The following is a 15,234-nucleotide window of genomic DNA, read 5'->3' as shown; positions in this document are numbered from 1 at the left end:
CCTCTGTGGAATTTTTACACAAAGAACAAGCCCCCGATGCTGGGGGGGTGGCTTTTAAAAAAAAAAAAAAAAAAAAAAAACAAGAAACAAAAACTCCCATGGAGACAGAAATGTAAACCAAAGAAAGCTACAAAACAAAAAGGTGCAATAACCTGTGGATTGAAAATCTCAATCTGGATACATTCTCAACTAATATCCAAACATTACTCCACAGTTTTTTTCACAATTAATTCGACTAATCGAATTCATTATGATTAATCGAATATGGAAATAATCGACAACTAATTTAGTAATCAATTAATCGAACATACAGACTCAAAAAAAGACAGCTTTCTGAAAAAACAACACAGTCAGAGCAGGAATTAAGCCAAAACTGTACAAAAACACAAACATTTTGTACTTAAAATGAAAAACCTTCTTTGTCTGGAAATATGTTTATCCAAAATTTCTCACCTGGTTCAAAGTCTGTAAAAAATAAAAACTCCTTTTAAGGACATTTTCTCTATCCATTTACTAATCCAAAAAATAAACAGATTATTATACATCCTTGGCTACAAATGATCAAACACACACTAGGCATTTTAGGCAATAACATTTTTACTTTTTTTTATCTTTTAATGTATTTTTAACATTGTGTAGTAAAGGCTCAAGCAGTTAAATGAAAAAGCTGCAGAATTTGCCAATCTGTTTTATCATATTAATTGTCAGAATAATAGACAGAGTCAAGCATTTGTGGATGTCTCAATCAGGACCATTTAAACATGCAGGTCCTTCTGTTTTGTGCTTTTCTAGGCTGTGTTAGCAATAGGAACAATGACTAATTCATTAAAAAAAGAAGCATCTGACGTAAGCTCTGACATTAGCACCACCCTTTCACCCATTACCCACAAAGACTTCCTCTTTCTACACACCTTCCAAAACCACAGGGTTCGAACAAAAAGCGCCTCTTCTCCCACCAACACTCACCTCATCGATCAGTTTGCGGGCATTCGCAGTGGTGTAGTCCCCGGCAAAGAAAACGAAGAGGCAGGACTCCTCGCTGTCTTTCCGCCTGCCTCCCTTTGTTAAAGGCACAATGCTCCGGTCGGCCTCGGTGGAGATCCGGACGGACTTGAAATCGGACTCCGGGTCGGGCGCTGGCACGAAGTCCGCCACTTTTGCGTCTTCCGGCAGCAGGCTCCAGTTGTTCTCCCCCGACACGGGCGTGAAGTCGTGGATGTTGCTCCAGTTGTTGTTGAATATGCTCAGCCCGGCGTCCTTGAAGTGGAAGGCCAGCTCCGGGTAGTAGTACTGGAAGCAGCCGAACTTCATTCCCGTGGAGGACTCGATGATGGGCTGGGTGGCGCAGCACAGGAACACGTCCATCTTTTTACAGTCCCTCGCGCGAAACTGCTGGCAGGCCACCACGCACTTGATGTCTTTGCAGTCCCTGAAGAACACGCTGCCCTTCACGGGCCCGAAGACGATGCGGCAGTTGACGCAGTCGTCGATGCTGATGGTCGCCGAGTGGTCCAAGACGAAGATGTTGCAGTTCACGCAGTCTTGGATGACAAACGGCTTGCCGTTCAGCGTCCCAGGCAGCCGGCCCACGGTGATGTCTTTGAGTCCAGTCAGAGTGTAATCCTTGGGGTCAGCCTGTGCAGAAACACATATCTTTGGAATAAAACATTTAAATACACACCAAACGTGGAGAAGCAGCATTCAGCTTCTATGCACCATAAATCCCACGTGTTTAGAGTGTTCCTTGGTTCACTGGAACATTGACCAACCCTACAATACCCCACTCAGCTCCTATTGACTAGCCAGCAGTAATTAGCAAACCCTGGTGGAACTGCACTTCTGCTGAGCTCATTATATGAGCTACTTCTCAGTGCAACACTGGTAAAAACATTGTAACATTATAAAAGAGTTAATGGAGGAGTCAAAATTCTTAAGCCATTTTTAATATATAAAATCTATTTTTATAACAGCTGGAGCCAACAGTTATTTGATTGTGCTATAAAATGGCATCACATGCCAAAAAAATGAATAATGTTGCCCCTTTAAGTAACCCGCATCACAACTTTGATTATAATCACAGTTACATTTGGAGTACATTTTATTCTTTGCAACAAAAAATAAAAAGTATTTCAGTATCCTGTTCACGTGGTTCCACCTAATTACTTGAAAGGTGTCTCAGTGTGCTCTTTTAGGCCTAAATCATAATGCAGTCGGTGGTGTGACCCTTTTATTACACGTTCAACAAGCAGCGAGTCTAAAGGGAAGTTCATCTACTGCCAAGCCGGCAACATAAGGCTGAGTTCTGTTGTGTAGTACTGTAATCCCATAATGAGATAAGGCTGGCGACATGGGAGCATTTAGAGAGGTGGGCGACATCTTGAACATTAAAAAAAAATAGTGACAAATTTAGAAAATCGGTGTGTATTTCCTGGCGTTTTTAATCGGACGACCTGGATGTTCATTTGTTTTATGCTATTTTTGTCACAATAATTTTAGTTCAAAGTAACAGTTTGCAGTGCATTTGTTAATCATTTGTGCTCTTCAAAATTTTTACATCAACCCAAAAGTCAAACTTTTCCCCCCCGTCTATAGTAAATGGGTAGCTAGCTGCACCATTAACAAACAATAACTACCTGGAAGTTGACGCAACACACCAGACAAGCAACAGCGGAACGTCAAGATGATTTATATATACCTACCTACTTTTACAATGCGTTTGTTCAGTGCTACCAAGATGCTATTCTACTTGGATTTGTACCGTCCAGTCGCCTCACCTTTTCCCTCTTGTCCCAGCTGTACTGCTTCGGAGCCTCGTCGGTGTTGTTGCCAAGGGGAACCGAGTTACCTACAGTATCAGCACTCGTCGTTGTCGGCGTGAGATTCTCCTTCTCCGCCGACTTTCTTTTGGATTTCTTCGAGAAGAAGCATCCCATGTTGCCTTTGCAGCAGCGACCAGATATCACGGTCCCGTCAGCCTGGAAGAGAAACCCACGACAAAATGTGAGGCGCGACAGTACCTACGTGAGCTTCAGTTGACAGGGTTTTTTTTTTCCTCCCCCCTTTTTTTTAGCTTCCTGTTTCGCAGCTTCGTTTTCCAACCTGGTGGTACTTGTAACAGCCAATGACTGAGCCAAACAGCGTGACGTATGTACGTAGGCGTGGTGAACAGCCGTGAAACATTCACGTATTAGAACTACAAATACGATTTCCGAAAGACCAACATATCTAAACTTTCATTTGAAACGTCGTGTGTAAGATGGGAATATACTCCTAATGCGTATTAAAAGCAATCCATAATTTTATCCCCAAACACTGCATATTTTATTGACAAAGACGATGCAGTTTATCAGATTATGAAACAAACGTTTTCTTTTACTCTATTTCTTTTAGTTTGCTTTTGGAAAATGCAGTTTTAAACCGTATGCTACTTTTTGTTTTTGAATAAATCAGTTGTAGGGAGTAGAAAATTAAACAAATTGAAGCAAACCACGATACCTGTTTTTTCAGATGTTATTTTAACTGACTACCCTCAACGCGTCACCAGTTCCACACCCGGCAACTCCCCTTCAAGTGATTCCTTTGCTTATAATACATTGAACCGTAACAGAAAGATCAGATGACTAAAAATCTCTCAGTTTAGCTCTGATGTGCTGATAGTCGAAATTATGTATTCGCTAATAGTTGTTTGGCGTTTTTATACAATGCTGACCTGGTTCTGAAACTGGATTTAAATATACACATGTACAACAAACCCCAAACACCACGTAACCGTCTGACAACCACATGTCAGATTAGCGTCCTACTTTAACTGCTAGGCCATTCTAATAATAGGTAATCCCTATCACAACTATCTTCATCCTGTCTTTTCAGTACTTTCTCTCTTTCCCCTATAGCCACGACATATGCAAAATTGAAACACAAAATAGGCACCATAGCAATATTCTTCAGCAGACCAGAGAGATCTGTTAGTGAAAGGCTGAGATTTTCTACTAGGATCAGCCTGAAATAAAAAAATAAATAATAAAAAAACAGTGCCAGCTTGACCCTGCAGCACCTTTGCCCTCTGACTTCTGTTAATGAGGCCAAAGGACATGACCAGATGCTCTATCGAGCTCTGGATTGCGGCCGTCTGCAGGAGCGCCTCCAGCCAATAAATGTATTCTATATATAATGTAAACAGCTCTATCAGAGATGCAATAAGTTTATAGAAGGTGTGTGAATGATCTAATGATCAGACTGCTGATTGCTGCCAGTCCACATTGTTAGCAGAACTAGAGGGCCCCAAAACCAAATTTCGCTTAGGGCCACCTGGAGGCTTGGGCCTGCCCTGGGTCTGAACGCACAGTGCCTCATAAATTCTTCCTGGTTGCTTCTGCATAGAAAACTGCGCTGGTTCATCGGTCAGTTGGATCTGTTTGATCCAAACCAATCAACTGAATATTATATATGTGAGAGTTCCGTCAATTTGTCCTGTTATAAGCTCTCTGAGGCTGTGTTTAAGATAGCCTCCAACAATTTAGAAAGTGTTTTGCTGGAAATTGATGATCAATGTAGAAACAGAGCAGTCAGTTCCTCTACTTGTCCATCAATAACACAGTTACAAATGTAACTTAATTAAAATGGTTCAGGTTAAATTCTGTTAAACTGCACCATCTGCTGGTAAAAAGTTGTAATGCATTCACTTTAGAAAGAGCGATGTATTATGGGTAATCCTTAGAGCCACGAGGATCACTAACGAGGTCAGAGATGGTGTCTCTGCTATGCGATAAATATTATTTATCCATTTTATAAAATATGTTTATATGGTTTTCTTTTTTGCATATTATTGAAAGATGTTTAATCTAGGTCATGCTAGTTCTGCTATTATATTGTTTTTGTCGTGTTTTACAAGTGTTTTAGTCAGGGGTGAAAGTAGGGGGGTACTGTCGGGTACTGAGGACCCCTAAAGGATTTAGCGGGGGTACGCAGTACCTGTAAGAGGGGAGCGGCTGTCTGCTGTAAAGAATCAATGGGTTCACTGTGCAGCCGTGACTGATTAGTTTTTCAAGAACAAACTAAAACACGACTTAATCAGTTAATGAATAGTTTTTATTAACTGATTGTGTTTGACCAAATCTCTTCATTGTTGTAGCAGATGGTTAATCAGACTGAACTTTACATACACAGTTTTATACGAATATATGGTTCATTTATGTTCTTGCATTGTTCCAAAATGCAAGTTTATATAAACTAAAATATAAAAATGGCATCCAGTAAATAAGAGGTCAGTATTTTATTTTATTTTATTTTCAGAACATTTTAATTACTTGGTTTACCCTCTTTGAAAAGGATAAGAAGGATGGTCATATTTTATTTTATTTCTTCAGCTTGCTTCCATTGGATGCAGGATTATTGCTTGTTTCTTCTTCTGAAAATTGGAATTTTGATTGTGGAGTCCCTTTTTTCATCACGTTCTTTTATTTTCTTCTTTATTTCTTTATTTTGTAACTCAGTTTTTCTGACATGAAGCTTGGCTCAGCTTTTATTCTCACTTCTGAGCCAAGAGCTGGAATTGTACAATCAGATGGGAACTACAAACTTGTCCTCCAGTTTTACCCAGAATGCACTGCAGTTAGTTGATTGCTTCTCTGAAGGCTGAGTGCTGTCTTTAAAACTCCCCTTTTTCACGGAGCTCTTTTTCTTTATTTTCAGACTCCTTTTGCTGATATGAAGCTTCATTCAGCTTTTAACTTCACTTCTGAGCTTCTGCCGACAGCTGGAACCAGGGGCGTCGCAGGAATTTTGGGCCCCCTGACAAAATATTAGATTGGGCTTCCCCTGCACAGCTGCTGTTACAATTTTTTGAGTCTTTTTTGACCCATAAAAAATGTTACAATTTTAAAGGCTTGCTTTCTTTGGTTCAATACTGATACTAGCACAATATTTACTGCTCATGAATTTTACATGCAACAGTCCGCATACAGTATGCAAGTAGGTTGCTTAATTTTTTTCTATTAGTTTTAGATTACTGAAATGTCTCTCCCCACGAGCAACAGTCATAGGCAACGTGCAAAATACACATAAACCAATCTAGACTTCTAAAAAATGCTATGTAGTAGCATTTTATTCAAGCTACAGTACATAACTAACAGAAATATTTTTTTCTCCATATTTGCTAAAGCTGTCACCATGTCGTGACAGTTTGTTATGAGACAGATAATCATTGAAAAAAATCAATCTGCTCCATCTCCTTCCTGAACTATTATTGCTATCTAAAGTAATGCATCATTCTGGCCAAAAACAACCAATCAGAACCAGTAGGAGGGTCTTAGTGTTGTTAATCAACTTCATTCACTCACTGCTAAATGTGCTAAGGGTGGAGAAACAACTTAGAATTACAAGGAAATTGTTTATGTGCCGTCATTGGCAGCTACGCTAACATTCTTCTATGAAACATGCCTTGCTCATAACACATTGACCGACTCAAGTTCAAATTCATACAATTAACATTTGGGCTTAGAGTCCGCATCTTCTCGGGATCACACGTGGGTATTCCAGAGTGAAGAGTGTAATGCAAGAAACATGAAAATAGAAACATTTGGGATGGATTAACCTGTAACTCTGAATTTCCCGCCCGTTGCACACATGCTCTAAGAGTGGGCTATTTCTCTTATCGACTCTAAAGTAGAGAATGAAATATCTGCCCATTTTTCCTTGGAAAGCAGGTCAATCTTTGTTGGACTGAATACATCTGTACTTTAACTAGGCTCTTCAATTTCATATGTATATGTTTTAGGTTGTTTTCCTGCTGGAAGGGGAACCTCCGTCTCATTCTCAAGCCTCTTAAAGTTTTTCTTCTGATATGTATGTAGCTACACACAGTTGCAAATGCACTACTTTGCGTTGGTTTATCTTATAAAATCCCAATATAAGAACTTTTGGTTTTAGAAATATATCTGGTTTAACAGTAAAAAAAAAATGAAGGAAATTGACAGATTTTTTTTAATGACCCTAGGGTTCAGTGCAATAACAGCTTGAAACCTTAACGAGCCCTGAAGCCTCACTCTAGTTCTGACTCAAAAGCCACATTTTTCCTGCATGTTAACACCACTTCTTTGTTTAAAATGATCAGCAACTGCATAAGACCCGAATGGTGCAACTAAATGACCCGAATGCTGCTGTACATTCACCAGATCCAACTTCTCCGCCCAGTGACAACTTTTTTTTTTACAGGTTTTATGAGGCGATTTGGATTTTTTTCCAGGTTATTTTTCTACAGAATTCAAAATACAGCAATCACCCTTTAAAATCGTTTATGTTCCTTCAGTGACTTAAAGGTGTGCGACCTTTCATACTGAGGGTTTAATGAACCTGTTCACTGACAGGAGTCCTCACTCTGAAAGAAAAGCAAATGTAGCCAAAAACTGAGAAAATAAACTGAAGGAATCAAGTTGAAATTCAAATGCTTCATTCAAATGCTTCAGCAGTGTTTTTTTTATTTATATATATATAGCAACCAGTTGTGCATCTTTGATAGTGGTGCCCTGTGTGATATGTCTCTTCAAGACACAACAAGACACAACTTTTCAAATCGCTTTTTCAGTTTTGAGTAATACTTTTTTGGTGGCCTAAAAAGCATTACTCGAATGCCATAATTACTCAAAAGCATTTGTGTAATGCCTTAAAAAGCATTGCTCAAATGCTTTTTAAGGCACTAAAAAGCATTCGAGTAGTTCAAAATCTAAAATACCAATCAAATCTGAATTGAATTACACTCTGTTCATAAACTCTATAAAAAAAAACTGCAAAGTTTTTATTCTTTGTATAAATATGCAAAAAGTAATCTTTTTTGGTATTCTGATGAACAGCAATATAGAAACTTGTCAAACTTGGACTAAAAGGCAAAATTAAGATATTATTGGGGGGAAATACAGCTTGAATTTGTAAAATAAAATAAAATAAAATAAATAAATCTTATATTCTTAACACCTGTTTCTCAATATTCCACATGCACCATCAGGTGCAGAGGCAGGAGCTTTGCCCGGGGCAGCAATCATGTAAGAACCGCCACTGTTTGTTTAATTTCTCCTCCGAATGCGTTTCGATCTGCTGCCATCATAACTACTACAAATTAATGCAGCGTATTTGAAAGCCACGCCTCTTTCTTCCAACATCTCCCTCTCTAGACCAGACAATCCCAAACAGGATATCGCATATCTACTTCTCGTTTGTCCAGCGACGGCTCAGATTTCCTGTTTTCGAGAGGAGTGACCTCCGAATTGCACAATCATCAAAATCTCGAAGCGGTGACTCAGTAGCTTGCCGTTGGGTTCGGGTGTGCAGGTGGGCTCCTTCTCCACAGTGAGAGCGGAGCTTTTCGTTGCATTGCGCTGTGTACCTTTTAAGGGTTAAATTCTTCGGTCTGTGAGCGCTGGGTTGTGTCTCCACTCGACTTGGTGTACCCACTCGGCTCAGCTGTGTGTGTGTGTGTGTGTGTGTGTGTGTGTGTGTGTGTGTGTGTGTGTGTGTGCGTGCGTGTGCGCGCGCGCGCGCGCTGTTCTTCCAGCTGTGACATGGCACAGAGGCTGCGTGTACTCTGAGCAGCAGCAGCAGCATCCTAAACCATGAACGCTCTCGGGAACGCAGCCAGCGCGGCTCGGAGAACCAGGACGATGCTGCTGCTGGTCTGGACCTTACTGAACGCGGTGTCGGGACTGAAGGCGGACGACGGCGGAATGGTGGAGGAACTTGTAACCGAGAAGGAGGCAGAGGAAAGTCACCGACAGGACAGCGTCAATTTGCTGACATTCATTTCGCTGCTGACTCTCACCATTCTCACTATATGGCTCTTCAAGCACAGGCGGGTTCGCTTCCTTCACGAGACCGGGCTGGCAATGATTTACGGTGAGCTTGTTTTCACATGACGCTGGTTCTCCTCTTGCAGCTACACCACCACCTTCCCGCAGGCTGAACGTGATTCAGTCTCTTCTGCCCCCCACGCGCTCATATAGCCTCTAATTGGTTGGGCTCGTGCTAATTTCTAGAAGGTGCTTTCAGCGGCTCATCCCCAAAGACAAAACTCAATGCATTCATCGTGGTTTCACCAGGGCCTGATTTAGGAGGATAGGGCCCCTGGGCTAGAGCGAGTTTTCTTGCCCTACCCACACAAGTTTCCTTCAGGCATTCCAATCAGGTTGATAGTCAGGTTTGTTTTGTTTCGTTTATGCCTTATCTACTTAGCAATCATTTCTCTGAGATGGTGTTAATGCTTGTAATTTCTAAAAAAGTTTCTCATACACGCTGCATCATTTCTTGAATTTTCTAGGTCTGCATGTGGGGTTGGGATGCAGTGAATGAAATACCCACACACTCAAAGGGAAAGAAGGCAGTCAGAGCTTGAGGTCAAGGGCTATGTTAGAGGCGTGGCTTTGACCATTTAGTGAATAATCATGAACTTTTTTTATTGTTATTATTGGACAGATACAATAAGCATCATGATCTCAAAACAATCCGATGCCTGCACCGAGGCCTGATGCAGTAAGCAATTAATCAATTAATCGCGTGATAAATTAAAACAAACTCAACCATTTCCATTTGTGTAATTTATTTTTTCCCCCTTTTTTTCTCTCTTTCCGCCAAAAACTGGATGACAAAAGTCTTCAGTTTGGTTCTCTGGTCTCAACTGTCCCTTTTTTTTTGAAGAATAATTTTGTTCACAGACATCTCATAATTAATCACACTTTGTGTTACTTTTTTATCTTAGGTATTGAAAGAGTCTCCCACTTCCAGTGCTAAATATTATTAGAATTTACAGTTTATTGATCTTTGAGAATGAGTTGTTGCATTACTAAGCCATTAACATTATATTACTTGAAAATGGTCTCAAAAGAACAATATTATCATTTATCGCAATAATCATTCAGAAAAATGTGTTATTGTGACAGGCCTACTAAACCTTGAATGACCTTTAAGAGTTACTTTAAATGGAAAATGAAGAATAACAGGAAAAACCAAAAATGATCAGAAAGAAACATAAAACAATGTCTTCAATACAACTTGGTCAAAATTACAATATCTAAAACACATGTGTCAAACTCAAGGCTCAGAGGCCAAATATGGCCCACAGTAGCTTTTTACGTGGCCCAAAATTACATCAATAAGTCCCTCCAGTTTTTCAAAAAAATGTACAAAACTCACTCAAAAGTTCACATATAATTCACACAAAATCTACAGAATTCCACACTTTTTATCTGATTTTCAACACACATTTTTTCTTCAAATTTGTGTTTGGACCAAAAGAGCATATGTTAAAACTGATCACCCACCTCCAATCTATTGGTTTAAAATGCTCTGACAAAGCCAAGAATTTGGGGGTGATCCTGGATCCTGATCTAAATTTTGATAACCACATCAAATCTATCATAAAAATAGCATATTATCATCTAAAAAATACTGCTAAAATTAGACGACTTGTCCCCACAAGACTCCGAAAAACTAGTTCATGTCTTTGTTTTCAGTAGACTCGATTACTGCAATGCCATTTTCACTGGATTATCAAAAATAAAAAAGCAACAAGACAGCTCCAGCTTCTCCAGAATGCTGCTGCAAGAGTCCTGACTAAAACAAAAAGAGATCAGCATATCAGTCCAGCTTTAAGATCCCTGCACTGGCCAGTTGCTCAAAGAATAGAATTTAAAATCTCCTTAATGGTTTATAAAGCTTTAAAAACCCAGACTATATCTCTGATCTTCTTCAGCCCTATATACCACTCAGACCTTTAAGATCATCAGAGTTAAACCTACTAATTATTCTGAGAGTCAGATCTAAACGTGGTGAAACAGCTTTTAGTTTTTATGCTCCAGCTCTCTGGAATAAGCTTCCTGCTCGCTGTAATTCTGCCCCCTACCTTGAGTTTATTTAAAACAAAGTTAAAAACCTTTTTGTTTGAAGTTGCCTACTCTTAAATTCTTTATTTTTTTCTTAATTCTATTGATTCACTATATTTGGAATTCTGATGTTTACTTTGTCTAATTTTAATCTTTGTCTAATTTTTTCCCCCTCTCTTGTTGCATGTTGTTTTTAACATTTATTGTAAGAGCACTTTGAATTGTCTCCGGCTGAAAGGTACTATATAAATAAAGTTGCCTTGCCTTGTCTTAAAATTTGAAGAAATTTTAACACACTGATGTTGGATGTTCTCAAAGAATGTCTCTTTAAGAACATTCATATTTTTGATGTGGCCCAAAATGAAAATGAGTTCGACACACCTGATCTCATATGAGTACAGTTCAGGTTCATCTCTCTATCTCATAGAGCATGGAATTGGAGATTTCAACATCACTTATGTTCTTTTAAAACACAGATTTTAATGAGTTACAACTCTTATCAGGGCCTTCCCTGACCTGTAATGCTGTGCTGACGTGTAGGTCCTGTGTGCTTTATAAGCTGAAAATAAAACCCTCTGGCATCTCAATAAAATGAGTTTAAACAGCAGATATCAGATGTTTTTTAAAATATTTTTTTAAAATCCTAACTTCTGCAGTTTAGACACACATTTCCCACTGATGTAGCTCTTATACATCCTGACTTGTGCGACAGTTCTGGAGCCTCCCTTGTTGTTTGAGGAAGCTGAGCATTCACTTGGTCCGTTTGTGCCTTGACGCTGACAGAGAGCTGTGTTTTTGTCTCATGTTACATCCATTACTATGGAAGAAAATGCACCAAATGTAGCTAGTCAGTGTAAAACCAGCCTTAAATGGATTCTAATCAAATGTACTCTTCAAAGCAATCTGTCAAAATTTTTGTGTGCAGGTCAAGTACCAAATACTGAATGCAAGTTTATTGTCCACTAGTGGAGAAATTCAGGCATACCGGCAGCAAAATGTGGATCTACATCCACTAAGCATGTAGATCCACATGAAGATAAAAATATAGAAACAGAAAGCAAGAATAACACTCGGTTCGGTAAGGCCAAACTTGGAACATAAAAATACTACAATGTTGTTTTTATTTATTTTAAACATGTGCAACTGAGTAGGATCATTTAAAAACTGTCCAAAATGGTTATGCATATTTGTTCACCATTTACAAGAAGTGGGGGGGGGGGCAAAGTTCATGCAACAGAGATGTGCCAAATTAAGCTGGAATGTTATTTGTTCAGCTTTTCTTAATTTCAAATAACAGCAGGGATGTAAACATGTGTTGACTGTTAGGAATGAAATCTAGTGGTTTTGCAGTTTAACAGCTGCAGTAATGTTCCTTTGTGCATCTCAGATGAAGGGATCTGTCACTGAAGGAGCTCTCTGATTCTGTAACAGCTTAATGCATGTGGTGGATGACGTTGTACAACAGTGTCGTTACCTAAGCTGGAGGTTTTCTGTCACTTTGTTGGAAGGGGCGACCAGACATAGGCTGCTGATGACCTGTGTAAATTTGGTAGCTTAAAGTGACAGTATTATGTTTTTTTCATCCACATAGAATCATTTTATAGCGCAATCAAGTGACTCTGCTACCTTCAGTTATTATAAAAATGCTGTATACATCAAATGTGACTTCAAAGAAATTTGACTTCGTAATTTAACACATCAAAATTGGGTCTCTGTCTCTTTAAAAACTCCTGCTCTTTCTGAAACTCTGCCTTCAGGAAGTCATCACAACAATCGCTTTATTAACCCTTTAACAACATTTTTCCGTGGTTTCACTAAGCAGTAGCTCATGTAATGAGCTCAGCAGATGTGCAGTTATACCAGATGTTTGCTAATTGCTGCTAACAGCTCTGAAGCTTGGAAAATGCAGCTCCAGGGAGGAGCTGCGCCTCAAAGGCGGAGCTCGGTCCAGCCAGGCGTTTTGCACAGCTCAGTGGTTGCCATGGAGATCAAAGGATTTCTCAAACACAAATGAAAGAATCAAGGCAACACTCCAGGTACATGTTTTTGATGAGTGAATGACATCATAAACTGATGTAAAGCTAAAATAAAGTTGATTTTATGTAATATTTTTTCATTTAAAGCAAATAATAACAACAAGCTAAAGGACTTCAGCTGTCAGGATAGTGATTTGATCTGTGTAATAATATTTGTACTGATCTCTGTGAAATGCTATTTCACTAAGATGTGAATGTTATTATTATTTTTTATTTCTAATATGGATGCAAATAGATGAATTGATACTCTTTGAGAATTCTTGTGTTTTTGTTTCCACTTTACTGCCTAAAGTTTTTGCAAACAAAAATCAGTTCAGTTCATCTCAGAAATGAAACCAACGTTCTTCTGATAATTGGTCATAAATCTGTGCCTCGGTTATTGTTGGGTAAAGCTGTATGAAGAACAATATACACATGCACTGCATGTTGGCCACACATTTTGCTGCAAGATTTAACAGACAGAACTTAGGCAGTTCAGTCGGGGCTACAAATGTCACTTATTAACCAGAGAGGGGAAAAAGGGCAGACTTTGATTTGTTTTTTTTTCCTTTTAATTTAATCATTGCTGTTTTTCGACCCTGAACCGTGGGCCCCAGTGGGACATGTTAGCAAAGCAGACAATCCAAAATAGAAAACTGCCACTATAATGCTACATTTAAACACTTGGAGTTTTTGCTTTGGGAAATGCAGAGACTATGTGCACAAGCATGAGCTGTTTCTCCTTTTCACTTTTCTGTGTGAACCTGAACAAAGTTCTGTAAGATCAGGAGGATTATTCTGTAGCACTCTGAAAGTACCGATTAGCCGCATAAAGAACAGCCTAAACAAAAAAGCTCTTACGGTACTTTCTTGTCCAGGTTTTTGGAAAGCACCTAAAACTCCCTCTATCTGCGATCCAACCTTTTTTTTTTTTTCTTGAATGTTTTTGTCTTTTTTTTCTTCTTTTTTTTACCAGGAACTGAAACAACAGGTGGTTTGATCTAGTGTCTGCATGAAACCACCGTGTGTATGTGTGCCTGTGTGGTTGGGCCAAAGTGTGTGAGTGTGATGTTCATACTTAACCCACCAGCAGAGTGAATCAGCAAGCCTGTAGCACTCTGTTTTACTCTGTGCCATCACAGGATTTGTGCTCCTCTAAGTGCCTCTCTCATCACTTTCTTCCCCACTCCGACTCTCATTTATCTGTCTTTGCTCTGCTGCAACTTGACCCAGTGTTCTGGTAAACAAGAAATGCATGAAGAACTACACTCACCAACCACTTTCGTAGGTAGATGTTGAACAGCGCTTGCTTACAGCAGCAACTCAAACCATTTTGGGATCTAGGTGAGGTAAGTTAAAGTTAAAACTAGACTCAGAATGTGGAACAAAAGGGGCTTTAGTGCCTTGGTCTGGGATTTTCATGAAAAATCACCCCTCATATCTGGAGACAGTGGTGGGAAAAAATTAGAAACTATTCAGGGATTGACAGTGGAGTGGATGAAAACGATTGACTATGTCAGAGGTCAGCAGACAATGGTTTGAGATGATAAAAAGACGAGAGCTCAAATACCTTATCATTACAAGCAAGGTTTTCAGAATCCTATATCTGAAGCCAAATAAAATTGTTGACCTCTGGGTGCTACTTCTGTCCACTAAGAATGGGAATCTGTGGCTATAATTCACACAGGCACAGCATTATCAGATAACAAATCAGAGAAAGTGTTGCCTATTCTCATGAGTCTGAATTATTGCAGCAACATTCACAAGGTAATGTCAGAATAAGGTCTAACCAACACCTCGGTTTGTCTTACCTTCTACGGTTCAGGCTGGTGGTGTAGTGATGTGGGGCGGGGGTGTCAAACGCATTTTCATTTTGGGTCAGCTCAAGAATGTCCTTAAGGGGCTGGTTGTGTCAGAATGGATTGATAAATATTAACAAACTGTTAAAATATTAATATCCATGTCTGCATTTGATGAGTATTGCTTAAAATTAAATAATAGTGAATATAGTATTTTCACACTGATAATCCCTCCAGGACTTAGTTACTTTTTTTTCTTTTAGTAATTAAAATGACAACTTTTTTGGAGCTATTTAGAAATATTTGCAAGACATTTTGCGATATTTGCACTTATGTGCGATAACGTCTGCCTCAAAGCTACAGTTTCGAAGCTTTGTTCTGCCTCACAGAGAACCCACTTCTCCCCCACTCAGTTCCTTCAGACTAGCCAGCAGGAATTGGCAAACACCTGGTAGAACTGCTCATCTGCTGAGCTCATTTTAAGAGCTACAGTTGTGGTCAAAAGTGTACATACACTTGTAAAAACTCATAATGTTATGGCTGTCTTGAGTCTTC

At 39.3% G+C, this 15,234-nt stretch overlaps 2 protein-coding genes across 3 annotated transcripts in view; one reads left to right on the top strand and one right to left on the bottom strand.

Annotated features, from left to right (window-relative positions):
- The window catches only part of rp2 (RP2 activator of ARL3 GTPase), a 9,798-nt gene extending 6,707 nt beyond the window's left edge, over window positions 1–3,091 (bottom strand). The window contains exons 1-2 of the mRNA XM_015022920.1: window positions 2,775–3,091; window positions 967–1,635 (exon numbers count right to left, since the gene is read on the bottom strand). Coding sequence (XP_014878406.1) covers window positions 967–1,635; window positions 2,775–2,933 — 828 coding nt within the window. The 5' untranslated portion in view covers window positions 2,934–3,091. The remainder of the gene's footprint in view (window positions 1–966; window positions 1,636–2,774) is intronic.
- A 5,437-nt stretch (window positions 3,092–8,528) lies between these two features.
- slc9a7 (solute carrier family 9 member 7) overlaps window positions 8,529–15,234 on the top strand; it is a 39,415-nt gene continuing 32,709 nt past the window's right edge. For both annotated transcript variants that reach the window (XM_015022095.1, XM_015022171.1), the window contains exon 1: window positions 8,529–8,883. In XM_015022095.1, coding sequence (XP_014877581.1) covers window positions 8,604–8,883 — 280 coding nt within the window. In that variant the 5' untranslated portion in view covers window positions 8,529–8,603. The remainder of the gene's footprint in view (window positions 8,884–15,234) is intronic.

This window comes from Poecilia latipinna, unplaced genomic scaffold, assembly GCF_001443285.1.
Source record: "Poecilia latipinna isolate Pla-1442-1.1 unplaced genomic scaffold, P_latipinna-1.0 Scaffold7, whole genome shotgun sequence".
NCBI lineage: Eukaryota > Metazoa > Chordata > Actinopteri > Cyprinodontiformes > Poeciliidae > Poecilia > Poecilia latipinna.
Note: the sequence above shows the minus strand (reverse complement) of the source record. Positions and strands in the feature narration are given on the sequence as shown.